At 38.6% G+C, this 16,829-nt stretch overlaps 1 protein-coding gene and 1 non-coding gene across 2 annotated transcripts; one reads left to right on the top strand and one right to left on the bottom strand.

Moving 5' to 3' along the window:
- Nucleotides 1–1,742: 1,742 nt before the first annotated feature.
- Nucleotides 1,743–1,815, bottom strand: trnak-uuu (transfer RNA lysine (anticodon UUU)). Its single transcript has one exon. It is a non-coding gene; the product is annotated as a tRNA-Lys (tRNA).
- A 6,484-nt stretch (nt 1,816–8,299) lies between these two features.
- On the top strand, nt 8,300–16,586 carry lpla (lipoprotein lipase a). Its single transcript, XM_030132671.1, has 10 exons — nt 8,300–8,544; nt 9,553–9,758; nt 10,673–10,852; nt 11,474–11,585; nt 12,611–12,853; nt 13,374–13,616; nt 14,353–14,473; nt 14,692–14,874; nt 14,967–15,074; nt 15,196–16,586. Exons 1-10 carry the CDS (start codon nt 8,445–8,447, stop codon nt 15,245–15,247), a joined length of 1,548 nt encoding a protein of 515 aa, XP_029988531.1. The 5' UTR covers nt 8,300–8,444; the 3' UTR covers nt 15,248–16,586.
- The last annotated feature ends 243 nt before the right edge of the window (nt 16,587–16,829 follow it).

Below are 16,829 nucleotides of genomic sequence, written 5' to 3'. Positions count from 1 at the left end.
TTTTATGAACATCTACATGATCAGTAAATTAAATATAGGAAAATACATTATTTATACCGATAAAATGCAAAATACACAAGATAATAAATATAATAAATGATGATAAATCACTTAAGACAGGTTAGATATAGAGAAAATTTCATTTGGGAACTGACACAAAAGTAGCACTGGGTCTTTATGGGTTAAACCATAAGGTCCCCAGGGTTAGAGTTAGGATTAGGTTAGGGTTAGGGTTTTACTTCTGGGCTTGGTCCTGATGGGTTAATTATGAAAGAAGACAAGTATCTCTTCAGAATAGTGATTGTGGCCATCAAGAAGGCCATTATCAGAAAGTTAAAAAAAAAACTTTCTAAAAAATTAAAAAGTGATGCTCCAAACCAAAGGCAATGGATGGACATTATGGACGAGATCTACAGCACGGTCATGGACAAAATGACTTTCTACTTGCGAATCAAAGCTGGTGACTGAAAAAAACTGGAGGAAATGGACACTATTCAAAGAATGGAAAGTGCTCACTCAACTACATGATTATTTCTGTCCCATCTTTCTTTCTTTCCCCCTTTTTTTGGTTGTGTGTCTGTTAATTTTGGATAATATTTTTTGTAAATGTAATACACAAAACTAAATAAAGAGGTAAAAAAAACCCCAACAAACTCAATACTAAACCTTCACAGACTTTACTGACATGAGCTTTCAGGGATGAAGATGGTGGATGGAACAATACTTCACATATCACTTGGTGTTACCTTGAACACACATGTTTTTTTCTTACTTTTTTGGGTTTTGGGTTCTTTTTGTTTTACTCAACTCCAGTGGAATTTAAGAAGTAAGAGACATGCTGCCTCATCTTAATATCCTCTAGTCTTACATAGAGGAGAGGAAATCAACAAACAATCTTCTGAATTTTTTTAAAACAAAAAACAGCTTTTTGTTAAAACAGCATCATGACAGAATGAAAAAAATGAGGGATGAATTATATCCTTGTTTCCTCTGATTCCATCTGAAATCCTAGTTAATGCAATGTTTTTTTTGTGTGTGCACCCACTGTTTATGTTTTTCTACACTTCAGGGATTCCTCTGCTAAACACATGTTTAACATCAAAACACAATGAACTGTGGGTAATTCCCTCAAGCTAAATCTGCAGAAGCTGCTGACTTAAGAAAATGTCCCTAAAGGGGCTCAAAATGTAATCTGTAATTAATCAGGTAATGGCAACCTGTCCTTACACACCTCAGCGTTCATGAGTCAGTGAGTGTGGACACTGGGACCGAATCTATCTGAACAAACCAAGGAAAGGCTTTCCTACCTCAGTGCTACTCACACTGATTTACTTTCACACACACTCGGCAGCAGCACAGCCTCTTTACTTAGAGCAACTTCAAGGGTTCAGTGTTTTTGTGGTCTGTGGACAGGACTGAATAAAAAGGTAGGTTGAATCAAATATTAATAATTTAAATTCTAAATGGACAAAATAATATGTTATTTGGCAGCACGGTGGCGTAGTGGATAGCACTTCCACCGCCTGAAGCATTGTAAAAAACTAGTTTATGTAGGCTAATTCTCCTGTCAGGGGCTGCTCCTGTACCCCCCGAGGCCTGGGTTGAACTCAGAGACAGAATTTGTCTCCAGGGATAATAAACTGAGTTAAATTTTTCCTGTATTATTTAAATCTGGCTGCAAGCAGAACTAACTAAGCACTTGTTGATGATGATTTTTTTGGACTTGCTGATAGTTTTTACATAGTCTGAACAGGGACTAGAATCCTGGACCCTCAGATTAAAAGTCTGATGCTCTACCGACTGAGCTATCCGGGCTTTATCAAATGTGAGTGTGGACTAAATAAAACATCCGTCCGTCCATTTGCTGTACCACTTTGTCCTCATGAGTGTTGCTGTGATGTCAGTGCTTATCCCAGTTACCTAGGCAGGGTACACTGTTGGATATGTTACCAGTTCACTGTTAAGCTGACATTATAAAATTTAATATCATGAGATCCTTCTTATAACAATTTGTTTTTATGTTTTCATGCCTGTATATGTAGCTGTATGTTTTTTTGCCTATGTGTTTTACTTTTATTTTTTGGTAAAGCAGTTTGTGAATTCTTTCTGAGAAAAGTGCTATATAAATAAATCGGTGTCCCTTTTCCCCACTCCCCTCTAGGGGAGTGGCTGCTGTTTCACTTGTTGCCGCCTGGGGCCCAATGAGGGCGGGATCTTAGATGGACCCCCTCATGTGCCCCCACCCTACTGCATCATTACAGACTGGAACTACATCTGCAAATGGACGTCCATCAGTCCTGGTTTCATCTACAGCCTGTCCATCCATGGGAGTGGATCTGTCCTTCACCGTGGTTCTCCCTCAGGTTTCTTTTTTCCCACTGAAGGTTTTTGGAGGTTTTTTTGGCAAGAAGGAGGGTCTAAGGACGGGGGATGCCTGTGAAATTAATCCATTTCCTTCATCTGCCGTTTATTTGACTGTTGTTTGTTTTCATATCCAGTTAATTCTGTAAAGCTCTGTGAGGCAACCTTTTTGTGATATAGGTTTCTATAAATAAAACTGAATTGAATTGAATTAAAAAAATAAACTTTATAACATCATTTCTAAGTAAATTGAAACTATGAATATTACATTCCATTTCTGCTTCTAGATCTTCTTAAACCTCTCTAAATTTTGCAAACTGGATGGATGAATAACTGGGTCTGAGCAAGGATCCAAATAACCTAAAAGAACTTTAAATCAAAATTAGGCAGTGTTAAAAAAAAAAAAAAAAAAAAAGAATTGCAAAGTGAGCAGCCTCATCCATCACCTGTGTGCTGTGGATAAAACAGACTCTTAGTGTGGCTGTAAGCCCAAGCCACATACTGTACATAAACAGAGTACCCCCTCTCAAACACTGGGGCCCCTCCAAGTTCATTTGCAGAGAATATTTATGCTGTATCGTCCTATGAAACATCCGTTTTTCCTAGAAACAGCCTTCTTGGTGAGTCATAGGAGTGAGCGTTTACACTGATGTCTGCACTATTTGTGTGTATGTTGGGTTGGTTTTTGCCTCTGCAGGCCCCACTGTGAGCCTGTTATGGTTAGAGCTGAAGGTTCACCTGTGACTACACAGGTACAGTGTAAATGTTTTTCTAGAAGCAGCCTTACTTTTAAACCCTATAAACACTTGTAAATACCGAAGGCACAGCAATAAATGAAGAATGAGAAACAGTTTCAGAAACAGATGTTATGTATTTGTTGCTAATTTAAATATTTGCAATCACTTTTGAAACACCACATGGCCTGAAAACATCCAGACAGACCTCAGTCAGCAACTATTCTCCAACAAGTACTCTGTGTTGCACACGCCAACAACAGCCAGCACAAACTCTCAGATGTGCAAACGCAGGAATGTGAAACAAATGTGTGGCGTTAAGGTTTGCACAGCTTCAGTTAAAAAAACAAAAAACAGAGGCAACAGGAAAGTCAAGAAATTCTTCTCCTGCAGGAAACCAGTGTTCCTCCTACAGTGATCTTTTTAATTTCCTCAGCAGATCTAAGGGTTGATGCAGTTAGAGGTTGCAAATACTGGCTGACATCAGCCTGTGACAAACACATTGATAGTATATACGCACCCAAACACCTGGAGTTGTCTGTCTGCAGCTCCGTCTACACCAGGGGTCAGCAACCTTTACAACCTAAAGAACCATTTTGTCTTGAAAAAACAAGAAAGAAATCTGACTGGAGCCATGAAAAAAATATTTAAACCCAACTACATTTTACCATGAGGTGGCTGCTCTGCTGTGGCCTATTTGTGATTAGTTTGCTATTTAATTTTGTATTTCCATTATAATAATGCGATGTCTGGTGCATTTATGAAATTATACAACTACAAGAAAGAAAACATTCAAGATTTGTGCAATTTTTTAAATGATGGACACTATTTCCAAAACATATTTACATTGTGTAATGGAGAAAAAGTGCAACTTTCATGTATAGTGACTTACTTACCAACTACGAACAAATGCAAATTGAGCATCTTGTATTGAATTTGTCAAGAAAATAATCCATTTTGGTTTTTATGCTGTCAAAAAATTTGTTCATTCCATGTAAAGCTCACACATTTTTGCAAATGGATAAAGTTAGAATAGATTTAGGCCTTTAACAATGTTAAAAAGTAATGACTCATTCAGTTCATTTCAAAATGTTCCTTATATTTTTTGACCAAAGGAGCCATAGAGAGATGCTAAAGAGCCACATTTGGCTCCAGAACCACAGATTGCAGACCCCTGGTATACCTGCACACTTTTACATTTTATATAAGCTCTGTTTTGTTATCGTTACCATCTTGAAAACCCTGTTGCTGATGTTTAAAAAACGTGTCTTTCCTCTGCATTACTCCTCCTGAGCATGACTCTGGTGTTGTAGTCTGGGTGTGTCATACTGTAGCTGCATATTTAACAGTAACTGTATTTACACCCCGTGGGGCTCCCTTGGGGTCAAGAAAGAAACCGCAGGAACAGAAGAGTCTGAGATTGTTTGACTGAGATCACAGGCTCACAGACAGGCGTTCCTCTTCGGTCTAATGACTGGGTTGGGCCTGATGGTCTGGCCTTAAGCATCACCTTCCCAACACACACACATACAAACACACCTCGCATATACAGGCCTGCATATAGACTATATTTAGAGAATGCAAATATAGAGGAGCTGCTGCTGATTAGTAAGGGAAGAACTTCTAGGGTTCAGTCCTGCAGAAAACGTCAGCCTCTCATTAAGGAAAGTGAATTTGTTTCTTTCATGTATTTCATCTGTTCCATACTCAGATTCAGCCTCAGGAAATCTTTATGCCGGAAAACATGGAATTCAAAGCATTAAAAGATCTAATTTATACTCTGCTTTTTCTGCATGTATTTACTGAAACTTTCTAGGTTGGACAAAAAACTGTAAGTGAATCCATAAATGAAAAAAAAGCTACACAAAAAAAAAAAAAAACAAACAAACATGAACATCCCTGTGTGATTCTCTCCATATCATATCAACAGAGGTTATTCTCCCTGATATTACTGTGTTTCTCATTTAAAAACATGGAAATTTCATCCATTCAGAGGGTATGAGGGCGTTGAAATCAGAGAACATACAATAACATTTTTATGGGAAGAGGTTAGAAGTCAGTGTGTTTGCATTGTTCTCTATTTGGCAGAGGTTTGTACACTTTTCTCACATTCCAGCTCTTATTCTGCACATGTCTTTGATTTTGGGGGAATTTGGCGTCTCTTCTGTGCCCCCAAGTGCCACAAAGGGTTTAGTAACCACCATGATAAAGAATGGACAGCTTGCTTTCATTTTTTTATCATGAATCATTTATATTTATCATCATTTTTACATGACATTATACAAGAATCAGACGGTGCCGGACAATCCTTTCTTTCTTTCTTTCTTTCTTTCTTTCTTTCTTTCTTTCTTTCTTTCTTTCTTGTATCCCTTGTCATGTAGTTATGCTTTGTCACTGTTTCGCAGAGTTAAACTGCTCACATGTGGGGTAGCCAATGAGAGTGTGAGTCTTGTACCACACCCACAATGTCGCTGACAAATTCTGATGAGATGCTGAAGTCTGTCTGAGCTGCCAAAAGCATCATGACCTGTACCAAGACCTGAAACAATGAACACCATCCTTGTATGATACAGGCTTAAAGACCATTTAATAAACACTAGTTACATGTGAGCAGATCTGAGTTCTCACAGTTTTCAACACAGACAACTGGAACTGCACATTTCAACTTGATGTATTTACACAATACCTCAGTTCTCCCCAGAGTCTGTCTGGATCTGGATTTTATGCAAGATTGCCATTGGGAAAGAGGGCATGTTTTGACATTTTTGTCATTTTCTTGAAAATGAATGCAGCTATTGCTCTGAAATAACACACATGCTGCACACCAGTATCAATGAATGGGACCAGTTTCAACCAAGAAATTTTAGTTGATAACACTAATGGTTACAGTGCAATACCAACCATACTTAAAATGGTTGACAGTCTTTCCCATGTTTCTCCGAGGTTCATTACTAATTGTAAAGTGTCAACACACCGATGTAAGTTCAAGATTCATTATTGTCATTCATCATTGGTTTGATGAATGAAATTGCAATCCACAGGATCGATAGTGAAATAAACATTTAAAAACACACACTTTTAAAATAGAAAAAACAGATAATAGAAAACAACAGATCAAAGAGGAGGAGAAATGACTGAAATGTAAATGGATTTTTGCGCGTCATATGTAGTTTTGCATGTTATATTATAGTAAATGCACTTTATACTGTGTAAGTAGATTGCATAGCTATGTTGTAGTGGGATTACATTTGCACATAATGACTGGAGTGGGTTCTACTCTTGGGTAAGATGTCCTGCTCAGGCCACCAGAAGATCAGCTATTGGTACATGTTCATATTTGAGGAAATACTTGGCCTCCAGCCTTTCTGCATTTGCACATTAATTCTCCTCATTTATTGCTTTCTGTTCCATACGCTCGTGCAGAACTGGGAAAAAGGGCTTTTATTTACTCTGCACCTTATGCATAGAATCAACTACAGAAAGACTGGAGCAGAGTTCATTTCATTGAGCACTTTTAAATCCAAAACTTTTAAATCCAAACTCAGAGCTCTTGAGGCCGACTCCATAACTTGCACTTGTTTTTCTTAATCTGCTTTTTAATGTTATTATTACCAATTATTTATTGTTAAATATGTCCTTTAATTGTGTTTTAACTGTGTAATCTTTTTACTGTGTTTTGTACTTGCTGCTGTCTATCTTTGCCAGGACTCCTGTGTAAAAGAGGTTCTCAATCTCAAAGGGATTTTCCTGGTTAAATAAAGGTTAATAAAAAAAAAAAAAAAAAAGCTAAATCCAACTAACATTACCAGCCATATAACAATTAATATGTGAATGCAGTTTACATCATATCCAGGCAGAAGGACGCAACATGACATTGTGTATAGTAAAGTAAAAGGGTTTTGTAACAGAAGATGCCAATATTCCCCTATTCAAATGATTCTTTTTGACATCTTGCAGTATCTATTTAAATTGATCAATTTCTCAGTCTTAGCAGAAAGGTTACGCTTCCTTTCTAATTAATTCTCTCCTAAACCACCATATTTGATGAGCATTCCTGTTGTGAATGTAACTTCAGATTTGGTTTTTACATTCATGATTTATACCTTTTTCAAATGACACCTGTTTCTGTCTGATAAGAGAATTAGTGCCGACACTGAAATCAGATCCACGTTCACCTTAAGTTACTGTGAAACAAATGATAACAGAAACATGAGTCAAAATCCCGGGAGGGTATTTTAAGAATCAATGAACTGAGGAAACAGTGATAAGTGAACTGATTTACAGTACACTTTACAAAAGCTGATTTGTTGGTTTAGTAAAGTGACCACACATATGCATTTTTCAGTCTCTGTATTAAGATCCAATTTGGATATATGTGAAGTGTGTACAGCATTAAAAACAAATGTTTCAGAGAAAATACACCAAAGTGTACTGAACATGTCTTTAACCTTTTTGTTCAGACAATATGATATTTATTGCATTAATTTCCTGTTGTTTTATTCCAGGTTTCATCCAATACATGCCAGATGTTTCTGTTTGTGCTGTTTCTTATCATGGGGTAAGGGATCACACTAAATAATGCACATTTTGTTTTGTTTTTTCTGCGTTTATTAAGGCTGTGCAAATATTTCCTGTATTTTCCTGTCTTATCAGATAAAAGGAGAGAGAGAAAAAAAATGTGTGCTTATTTCAGCCTTGCAAAAACAACAAAACTAAAGCTGGCTTTAGACTTTTACACAGTACTGTATATCTTTGAAAGGTGCATGAATTTAATCACATCAGAACATGACAAATATGATATACATTTATCTTCTATTATTATTGTTATATTATTATTATTATTATTATTATTATTATTATCATTATTATTATTATTATTATTCACTTTTTACTACAGTTTTAAAACTAGCTTTAAAAAAACTAAAGGATTTTGTCATGATAAGTAATGCCTTCACCACATGAGGACCAGTCTATATTAAGAATATGTGACTGTCAGGTCCTAACCCCCCTACCAGCCCCTGTCCCGGTCCTGCGTGGTCGTGGACTCCAGAGCAGGAGATTGTGAATGATTTCTCCTCTCAGTGACTTAGAGCTGGGGCTTGGCTCAAGCTCCGCCCCCTCCCCTCCAGCCAATCCCGTGTGAGTATTCAAATGAGCCACCCATAAAGATGACTTGTAGCGGCATCTGTGACAGACCATAAGAAACTTTACTCCTAAACCGCAGCCCTACACTACTACCCCCAGTTCGGTGTACTTTTAAACACACCTCTGGATATACCATAGAACGGTTCCCTTCCAGACTATTTTTTATTCAGGACACTTTAGGGGAAAAAACAACTTCACAATAATATGGGCAAAGAAAGTATCTCTTTTTTGACTTTTTGGATATTTTTGGGACAAATCTTTACAATTTTTTCCTCTGACCCTGAACCTACCACGGCTGTGTTCGGTAAGATAAAAATGCACCATTTGTATTAGTTCAACTTTTGGGTAATTTTTTTTTTTTTTTTTTTTTTTTAAATTACATGATCTGTGTTTGTTCTCGAGAAGTAACAACAGGAAGCACGTTAATTAACGCGCCCAGTTTGACCGAGAATAACCCCGTGGGGAAAAAAAAAGCTTTTAGTGTTCAGGTCTGCAGGTCTGCATCCCATTTCATAGCATTCAGCTCCATGTGTGCATGAAGAAAAGCTGCTACAGGCCCTTTGTTTGAAGACAGAACAGGGCAGAAAAGAAAAGAAAGGAAAGAAAAGAAAAAAGAAAGTTTCTACTGTTCAGAAATTAAAATAAAATTGCTTTGTTTTTATTGCAACAATCAGAAAACTCTCCAACCTATAAAAACACACTAAGATTTAAAAGGACATGCCCTTAAAGACAGTAATTACTTTTTAAGAGTTGAACTACCTTCAGACGGGTAGAATAAATAATCTGAGATGTATTTATGCAGTTAAAGTTTCCAAACTCCACTCACTGAGTCATATGCAATCCGATTTAAGGTGGAACTCAAAAGTCTATTTTAACAGTATTCTGAGATTTCCTGCAGGTAGAAATGTAGGCTCCATTGGAGACAAAAGGGGGCGACACTTCCATACTCTATGAGCTGATCTGCTGCTGCTGCTCTGACTCATACTGGTCAAATACTAGGCAATGCAATTCAGAGAAAACACCATCACTTTGGCAACAGTGCTGTTGTTGGACACAGCTATCAGTTGGTTTCTCAGTACCTCATCAGAATCTGTTGCATATTTTCTGTTTTCTTGTAACGCATAAATCTACTATGGGTGCACTATAATTAGGAGGTGTAATTATAATAATACATATTATAACAATAATATATACTTTTCATGAAATAAAAGTTTCTCCTCACAGATTCATGGCTGCTGGATTATATGCTACTCTGCATTTCAGTGTGGCCACAACAATGTGCTTCATGCTGTTTGTGTGTGTGTTGTGACAGTAAACACCACAGCCACCACTGCTCCCCTGCCGACCACTACTGAATGGATCACAGACTACACTGACATTGTGTCCAAGTTCTCCCTGCGCACCGCAGAAATCCCAGATGATGATCTGTGCTACATCGTGGCTGGGAAGCCTGACACTATCAGCGAGTGTAACTTCAACAAAGAAAATCAGACCTTCATTGTCATACACGGATGGACGGTAAGTAGAGTCAGAGTAAACACAAAAATGTATACAGTCATACAGAACTACAGATGTGCTGCCAAAGTTGGTCACATCAGATACTGAAGGACTTTTTTCATGAGACCTCTGCAATCTTTAGGCGATCCTCTTTCTCAGAAACTGATGGAGCTGAATTAATCCACAAGGACTAGAGCTGATGGATTTTTAATGATAGTTGGCGAAAGAAAAAGCCAATAACTGATTAACTGGCCAATATCAACACCTGGAAATGTTTTTGAAATCACTGGATGTTATTTTTGATTGATGAACTAAAATGTAGTAAATAAACCGTTGCTTATAAAGAGAGAATAATTTAGTTTTCAGATACATTCCTGTTTTTATTCCTATTTATACACATCAGAAATCACCTTTGACCAGATGCAATGATTACAAATGAGAACAGGTAAAAACATTTCATTCCAACTTTATGTGCAACAGTATATAAATGTCTCAAAGAAATTAATGGACTAAAATGAACATCAGATTAATAAACTATCTGAATCTAAGAGTGACTTTTAATATTTTTGACCTGTTATTGACCTTCAAACTCCAGTGTAGAAAGTATTGGCCACTATTTGAATCAAATTCTGCTCCATGTCTATAAATGTTAATTTAATCTGCCCAACTATCTGATAATTAATATTCAGAGCAGACCAACCTTTTTTTTTCCCATATGAAACAAATTATCATTGAGCAAACAGAACAAGGAGTGAACAGTGCAAACACTGTGCATCTCTGTCTGTAATGTGATTTAGAGTCAGTCATGCAAAATGTGAACCTGATGATGTCCAGATTTCTCTCCAGTCACAGGACCCAGGCTGAGGACTAAGGCCGGAATAAATCACACCACACCACTGCAGTGAACATGTTTGTATGTGTGCTTGTTGATGTAGGTGACGGGGATGTTTGAGAGCTGGGTGCCCAAGCTGGTGGCTGCTCTCTACGTTCGGGAACCCACCTCCAATGTGATCGTGGTGGACTGGTTGACCCGGGCCAATCAGCACTACCCAACCTCTGCAGCCTACACCAAACTAGTGGGCCGTGATGTCGCCAAGTTCGTTACCTGGATACAAGTAAGGGTTTTCACTGTAACAGAATTGAAGCTCTTTCACAGCTGGCTAACAGCTGGACCTTATTTTCCTTATCCTGTTGTGGATTTGGCCTGTGTTATAAGTTTTTTTTTGCTTCTTTGGGTGACCAAATTATTACCCCACTTACCCTTCATCTGCCAGCAAAGAAATGTGAACTGCTAGGGTTTACAGCTAGTGTGACAGAGTTTTACCTGATGATGTCATGTTTTTGTACCGAGATGTGTTTTTGATTTGAACCGCTCCATAAATATGTTTTATGATCGTGTCTCTGGTTCACTACAGATCAGAGTGTGTAGCAGAGCGCTGTCTTTGTTGAACTTTGTTTGAGGCAAAAGGGCATTGGCACAAATGAGGCTTGCACTTGTTTGTCGACAGTTTACGTGACTTCCAAGTTTAAAGCTTGCAAATTTTTTGGCAAAGCATGCAATTACACAAATTAATCCTTGTCCTGGATAACGTCCCAAACCACAGTCTATTAGGACTTGAACAGAGTACTCCAGAGTCCTGCCAGCCAGTGGTTTTAATCCACTAAAGAAAGTCTAAAGGCAGGATTGTTTTAAGGCATGCTGTGCCTCTGACATATCTCATTTGTGTCCTTGGCAGAAAGAGCTGCAGTTGCCCTGGGAGAAGATTCATCTGCTGGGTTACAGTCTGGGAGCACATGTGGCTGGGATTGCCGGAGACCTTACAGACAATAAAATCAGCAGGATCACAGGTAAGAGCACTAGCTAATAGATTGCTGTTCACATTATATTCAGTTAACCCAGATATATTAAACAGATCACTGTAGCTCTGAGATTGGACTTGTCTGACATCTGTTTAAGGCTCCTGTGATGTTAGATAAACTCTCAAAGTTTTATGTGATAACACTTAAACTGAGAGGTTGTTGATGGTGAGGCCAGTCTTTTACTTCCACAGTCTGATATCTCCATGTACTGACTCTGGGTATGATGTTGTAGCTGAACACATTTTGATCTTTTGACTCTTTAAACATTAATTTATATCTATCAGTCTTAGTTAATGTCTACCAGATCAGCAGTGACCCGTTTTAGGGTTACATTCAACATGTTTAAACAGACTAGTTTGGATTGTGTTTCAGCCACATGTTAAGCAAAGACACTAGAAGATGATTCTTTTCAAATGAAGTCTTTAGTTATTCTGTCATGAGTGTTAATCCTCACACTCAACATTAGGATTCCAGTCTAGGGTTTCATGAAAACAATTGATGTTAAAAGGCTGATGCCAAAATGTGTCTCTGAGCCAGTGAATTCATGCATGCAAACATTTTATATAACACTCAACTATATGAGCATTTCTTTCAGTCCTGTTCCTATACATAACAATGCATGCCAATGAAATCTAATGTATCAGCCATTACATTCAGGGCCTGTATTGTATTTGTGAATGCAACCAGTGGGTGCCAGTTAGTTGGCCCAATCCCATTCTTTGTCACTATGAAGTTTATCCAGCTTTGCAATCTCTCTGACCTGCTTAGAATAATCGTATGTTTACTGCAATCTGAGGAGCCGGGACAGCAGCCCATTAAGAACTCATAATTACCACATTGTTTCACATTTTGGTGTGCCTCAATGGTTTTGCACAACTGAACATGAAAAAAAGCCAAAAAAATCACACTCACACTGTACTTGGCCATGTGCGGTTTTACAAATAGAACAGTCCAATAGAATGATCTTCTGTGGAGTGTCACCATTGCTCAGTCTGCTTTCTTTTTTTTCTCAGGTCTGGATCCTGCTGGTCCCACCTTTGAGCATGCAGATGCCCAGAGCACGCTGTCCCGAGATGATGCCCAGTTCGTAGACGTCCTGCACACCAACACCAGGGGGTCTCCGGACCGCAGCATTGGCATCCAGAGACCTGTGGGCCATATTGACATTTACCCCAATGGAGGCACTTTCCAGCCAGGCTGTGATATTCAGAACACCTTGCTGGGAATTGCGGCAGCAGGAATCAAGGGTCTGCAAAGTACGTAGTCAAAGCAATAAATGAACAGCAGTCTGTGTGGTAAACACACACCCTTATTTGAATGTCACATGAATGTAAATACATGACTGATGCCAGACGCTGCTGGGTGTGAAAACAATCTCTGATGTTTACATAATGTGCAGTAGAACCAAATGAAGTTTTGCAAAAGTGCAATGAGTAAGATTCAGGGAAAACCAGCTAACCTAGTTCATAGACGTGATGATTCCAATGTTCTCCACCCCTTTTTGCAACATACTACAGGTTCAGGTTGCTTTGCCTGACATCAAGAGGTACTTCATAAACAGATTTTGCCTCCAGTCATAACAGATCTACAGAACACTTTGTCACAAACATGTTATGTCACATGCAAAGTTGTTCCCTTACTGAACTGAACAGAGAATGGAGTCAGCTTTTGGTCTGCACCAATATGTGAAGTCAAACATAAGAGTAATGTTTTCATCATGTTATGAAGTCTGATGACACAGGATTTTGACCATTCCTGTCCGCTGTGTCCCTGCAGACATGGACCAACTCGTCAAATGTTCCCACGAACGCTCCATCCACCTGTTCATCGACTCCCTGGTCTACTCCCAGCAGCAGAGCATGGCCTACCGCTGCAACACCAAAGAGGCTTTTAACCAGGGCCTGTGCCTCAGCTGCCGAAAGAACCGCTGCAACAAACTGGGCTACAACATCAATAAGGTCCGCTCAACCCGCAGTGCCAGGATGTACCTCAAGACCCGGGACATAACGCCCTACAAAGGTGAATAACCATTGTGGTTGACAAATACTTGAATGGGAACGTGAAGGAAAAGGAATGCATTTAACTACTATTAGAAAAGTCTGGGCGGATTTCTGTACTTTTACAGTATTACTAAGGGTTTAGTTAATTGTTAGTCAAACTAATCCTCAATGTGTGAGCTGCTGTTATTGAATGTACTTAGTGTAGTGGTGGATGAATACACCCAGGAACAACTGGGGTTTACACTAGAACAGCTGAAATCGATACAAATTGTGTACACATAGTAGATATACATAGTAGCAGTAGGAAAATGTTCACAGATATTGTACACCTGCACAGCAAGGAAAATCGCTGAGGAGAGGAGGTCATGGATATTTTAGTGGTGGGGCAGTGCTAAGGTAATGCAACACCACTGCATGTGATCCTCTAGCAATGGAAAAGTTTATTTAAACATTTTGGCACAAGTCCACAGAATTATTGTCGGACAGTTGTAAAGATAACTGACTGTCTTTGAAGCTGAGCATAGAACAATACACAGTGGTAGTTCAGCATGTGTGGGTGTGTGAGAACAGTTCAGCTAATTACATTTTTAGTATTAAAAGGTTTAACACAAATCTGTCTATCAAGGCAGCACTGTAACAGTCACATGAAAACAGAGATCAGAGTTATATAACAGCTTCTGAGGTGTTAAACTATGTAGGCCACGAGACGGGGAGCATTTGTTATGGTAAACTGTACGCTTTATGTTCTCTTACAGTTTTCCACTACCAAGTGAAGGTGCACTTCTTCAGTGAGGACAGGCTGAGCTTCACAGAGCAACCAATGAAAATTTCTCTGTACGGAACCCATGGAGAAAAGGAGGACATCGCCCTTGTCTTGTATGTGCCTTGCAACTGAACAGTGTGAAATTTCAACACAAATTCCAACAAACATGCTAAAGTAAACCAAAGGTCAACCAGAAAGTTTCCAACTACATTACCTCTAAATAAAGATTTGAATGACAACATACACACATGCCAGGGATGACTCTAGTGCAGACGACAAACCAATCTGAGCTGCTGACCTTTCAATGCTGCTCTTCGTTTGTGCCCTGCAGGCCCGTCCTAACCGGTAACACCACCCTGTCCTTCCTCATTACCACCGACGTGGACATTGGAGACCTGATGATCGTCAAGCTGCGCTGGGAGAAGGATACTCTTCTCAGCTGGTCAGACTGGTGGGGCAGCAGTAAGTTTCACATCCGGAAACTACGCATCAAATCTGGGGAGAGACAGTCCAAGTAAGTATTACCGCAAAGACAGAACGATCTAGACATCAGATACATCTGGTCACAGTCATGCAGTTGTAATTAAAAATGCTTCTATTTTCCAGGGTAATCTTCAGCTCAAAGGAAGGAGAGTTTGCATATCTGGTCAGAGGAGGGGAAGATGCAGTCTTTGTCAAGTCAAAAGAAGACAATATGAGCCGTAAAGAGAAACTGTAAGTTAAATGAATGAATGAATAATTAAACTTAAATTTTTCTGTATCTTTACAAAGACAATACAAGTCTCACAACAGACGGATGTCCTGTGAACTCATGATCTGTATTTGGTCTTTTCAGGATGCACAAACTGAAAACGCAGGGCACTCTCTTTGGCCAAGACACCGCTTGAAGTTGCACTTAAACATCCCCCCCCTCCGCATGCACATCATCCACCTCTACATACATGACCAAAGACAGACAGAGTAACACTGGGAAAGCCTTTGCGAGTAACTGGACACATGCTGTACAGAATATTCTGAGTGATTTTCGTCGCTTTGTGACGTCAAATCACAATCCAACCAACGCAACCTCACGTATCACACCGGAAACCAGCCCCTTCAGACTGGCTTCTTCTGTAAACCCATGAACTCTGCTGCTGAAAAATGTTACAGGTTTCTTCGTGATGATGTGCTCAGATTTTACAATTGTACACTTTCAATAGCTTTTGCTGCATATCTTTGTAGATTCTTAATGCCTTTATAGCCCTACATGTACTGTTTATACTGATTTTGATGTATTTTGAAGCCCTGAACTGATGTGTTTTCTTTGCCTATGTGAACTTGGAATAATGTTTATGTAGAATTGATTCAGAGTGACAGGCATAATATAGGCACATCATTTGTTTCGCTGATGTTTTTATGTGCAGAATGATCATTATAGCCCTTTAATTTTTCTTTTTAACCTAACCACTAATTGCCAACAATCGACAGGGACCAAAGAAGTATTTACTATCTACTGAACGGAGAATCACAGTGGTCTTTGTAAATACACTTTTTAAATCAGTATTATATATATTTTTTAAATATGAGTTCTATGTTAATATCTGATCTTTTGCTTGATTTTTGATTGTGCTTGGTTATTGTGTCACTGGTCACTTTAAAAGGCTCCCTGTCCCCTGCAGACATTTTGATGTTATGGTGATTGTGATTGCAGTCCAACAGGGATATGCAGTCTTTAGTTTTTGTAATTGTTTTGCAGTAACTGAGGTCACTTTTTAGATTTTCCAGTAGTGTTTCTTAATTCATGGGTCAACAACAGTGTCTCTAATAAAGCCATTTACCTCGAGGCACAGTCTTTAATACACCCTCATTCTGATAGGTCAAACTTCACAAAATTAGTGAAAATAAATCTGCAAGCCTTTGTAATCTGTGATTACTAGACTGGCCCACACAATAGCCATAAAACATCTCAAGAATACTTCATGTTGTATTTATTACATGTACAGTACATTTCTATATTTGTATATTAAGCTGTAATATATTTTGCCAGGCTTTCATTGTCATCTGTGTTTTTTTTTGTTTTTTTTTTAATAAATGAAGCATTTTTGTGATTTGATGCACAAGAGTTTGGAAAGAGCGATCAAATTGGTCTCAATGCCAGCTGTTAAGTGCATTTACTTCTATGAACTGAAATGCAGTGCACTGTATAAAGAATGAATCCGGGACGGTTTAATAAACAGATAAACTACATATGCTGGTATCCCTGACTGCTCTTTAGAAAATATAAATTATCAGCAGAACATATAAGCCATGGATATAAACATGCATTAATATGACCACAAACTTCCACATTTCTGTATCATATGCATGTCAGGGTGATCAGCAGCGCCTCACTGGTGCAGAGAGGAGTTTTAATGAAGGCAGATGCCTGAAGGTCCAGCTGTTAAACTCATGGATCTTAGTTAGCCTGAGTAATATGGATAACAATATTAT

Source organism: Sphaeramia orbicularis, chromosome 4 (genome assembly GCF_902148855.1).
Source record: "Sphaeramia orbicularis chromosome 4, fSphaOr1.1, whole genome shotgun sequence".
Lineage (NCBI taxonomy): Eukaryota > Metazoa > Chordata > Actinopteri > Kurtiformes > Apogonidae > Sphaeramia > Sphaeramia orbicularis.
The sequence above is the reverse complement of the archived record's forward strand: the minus strand, read 5'-3'. Positions and strand labels throughout refer to the sequence as shown.

Bases quoted from the DNA above. Each gene is read 5' to 3' on its own strand.
- lpla (XM_030132671.1), top strand. From the start codon at position 8,445: ATGGGCAAAGAAAGTATCTCTTTTTTGACTTTTTGGATATTTTTGGGA. The intron at 10,853-11,473 runs GTAAGGGTTTTC...TGTCCTTGGCAG, and splicing joins AGTTCGTTACCTGGATACAA to AAAGAGCTGCAGTTGCCCTG. The intron at 14,875-14,966 runs GTAAGTATTACC...TCTATTTTCCAG, and splicing joins TCTGGGGAGAGACAGTCCAA to GGTAATCTTCAGCTCAAAGG.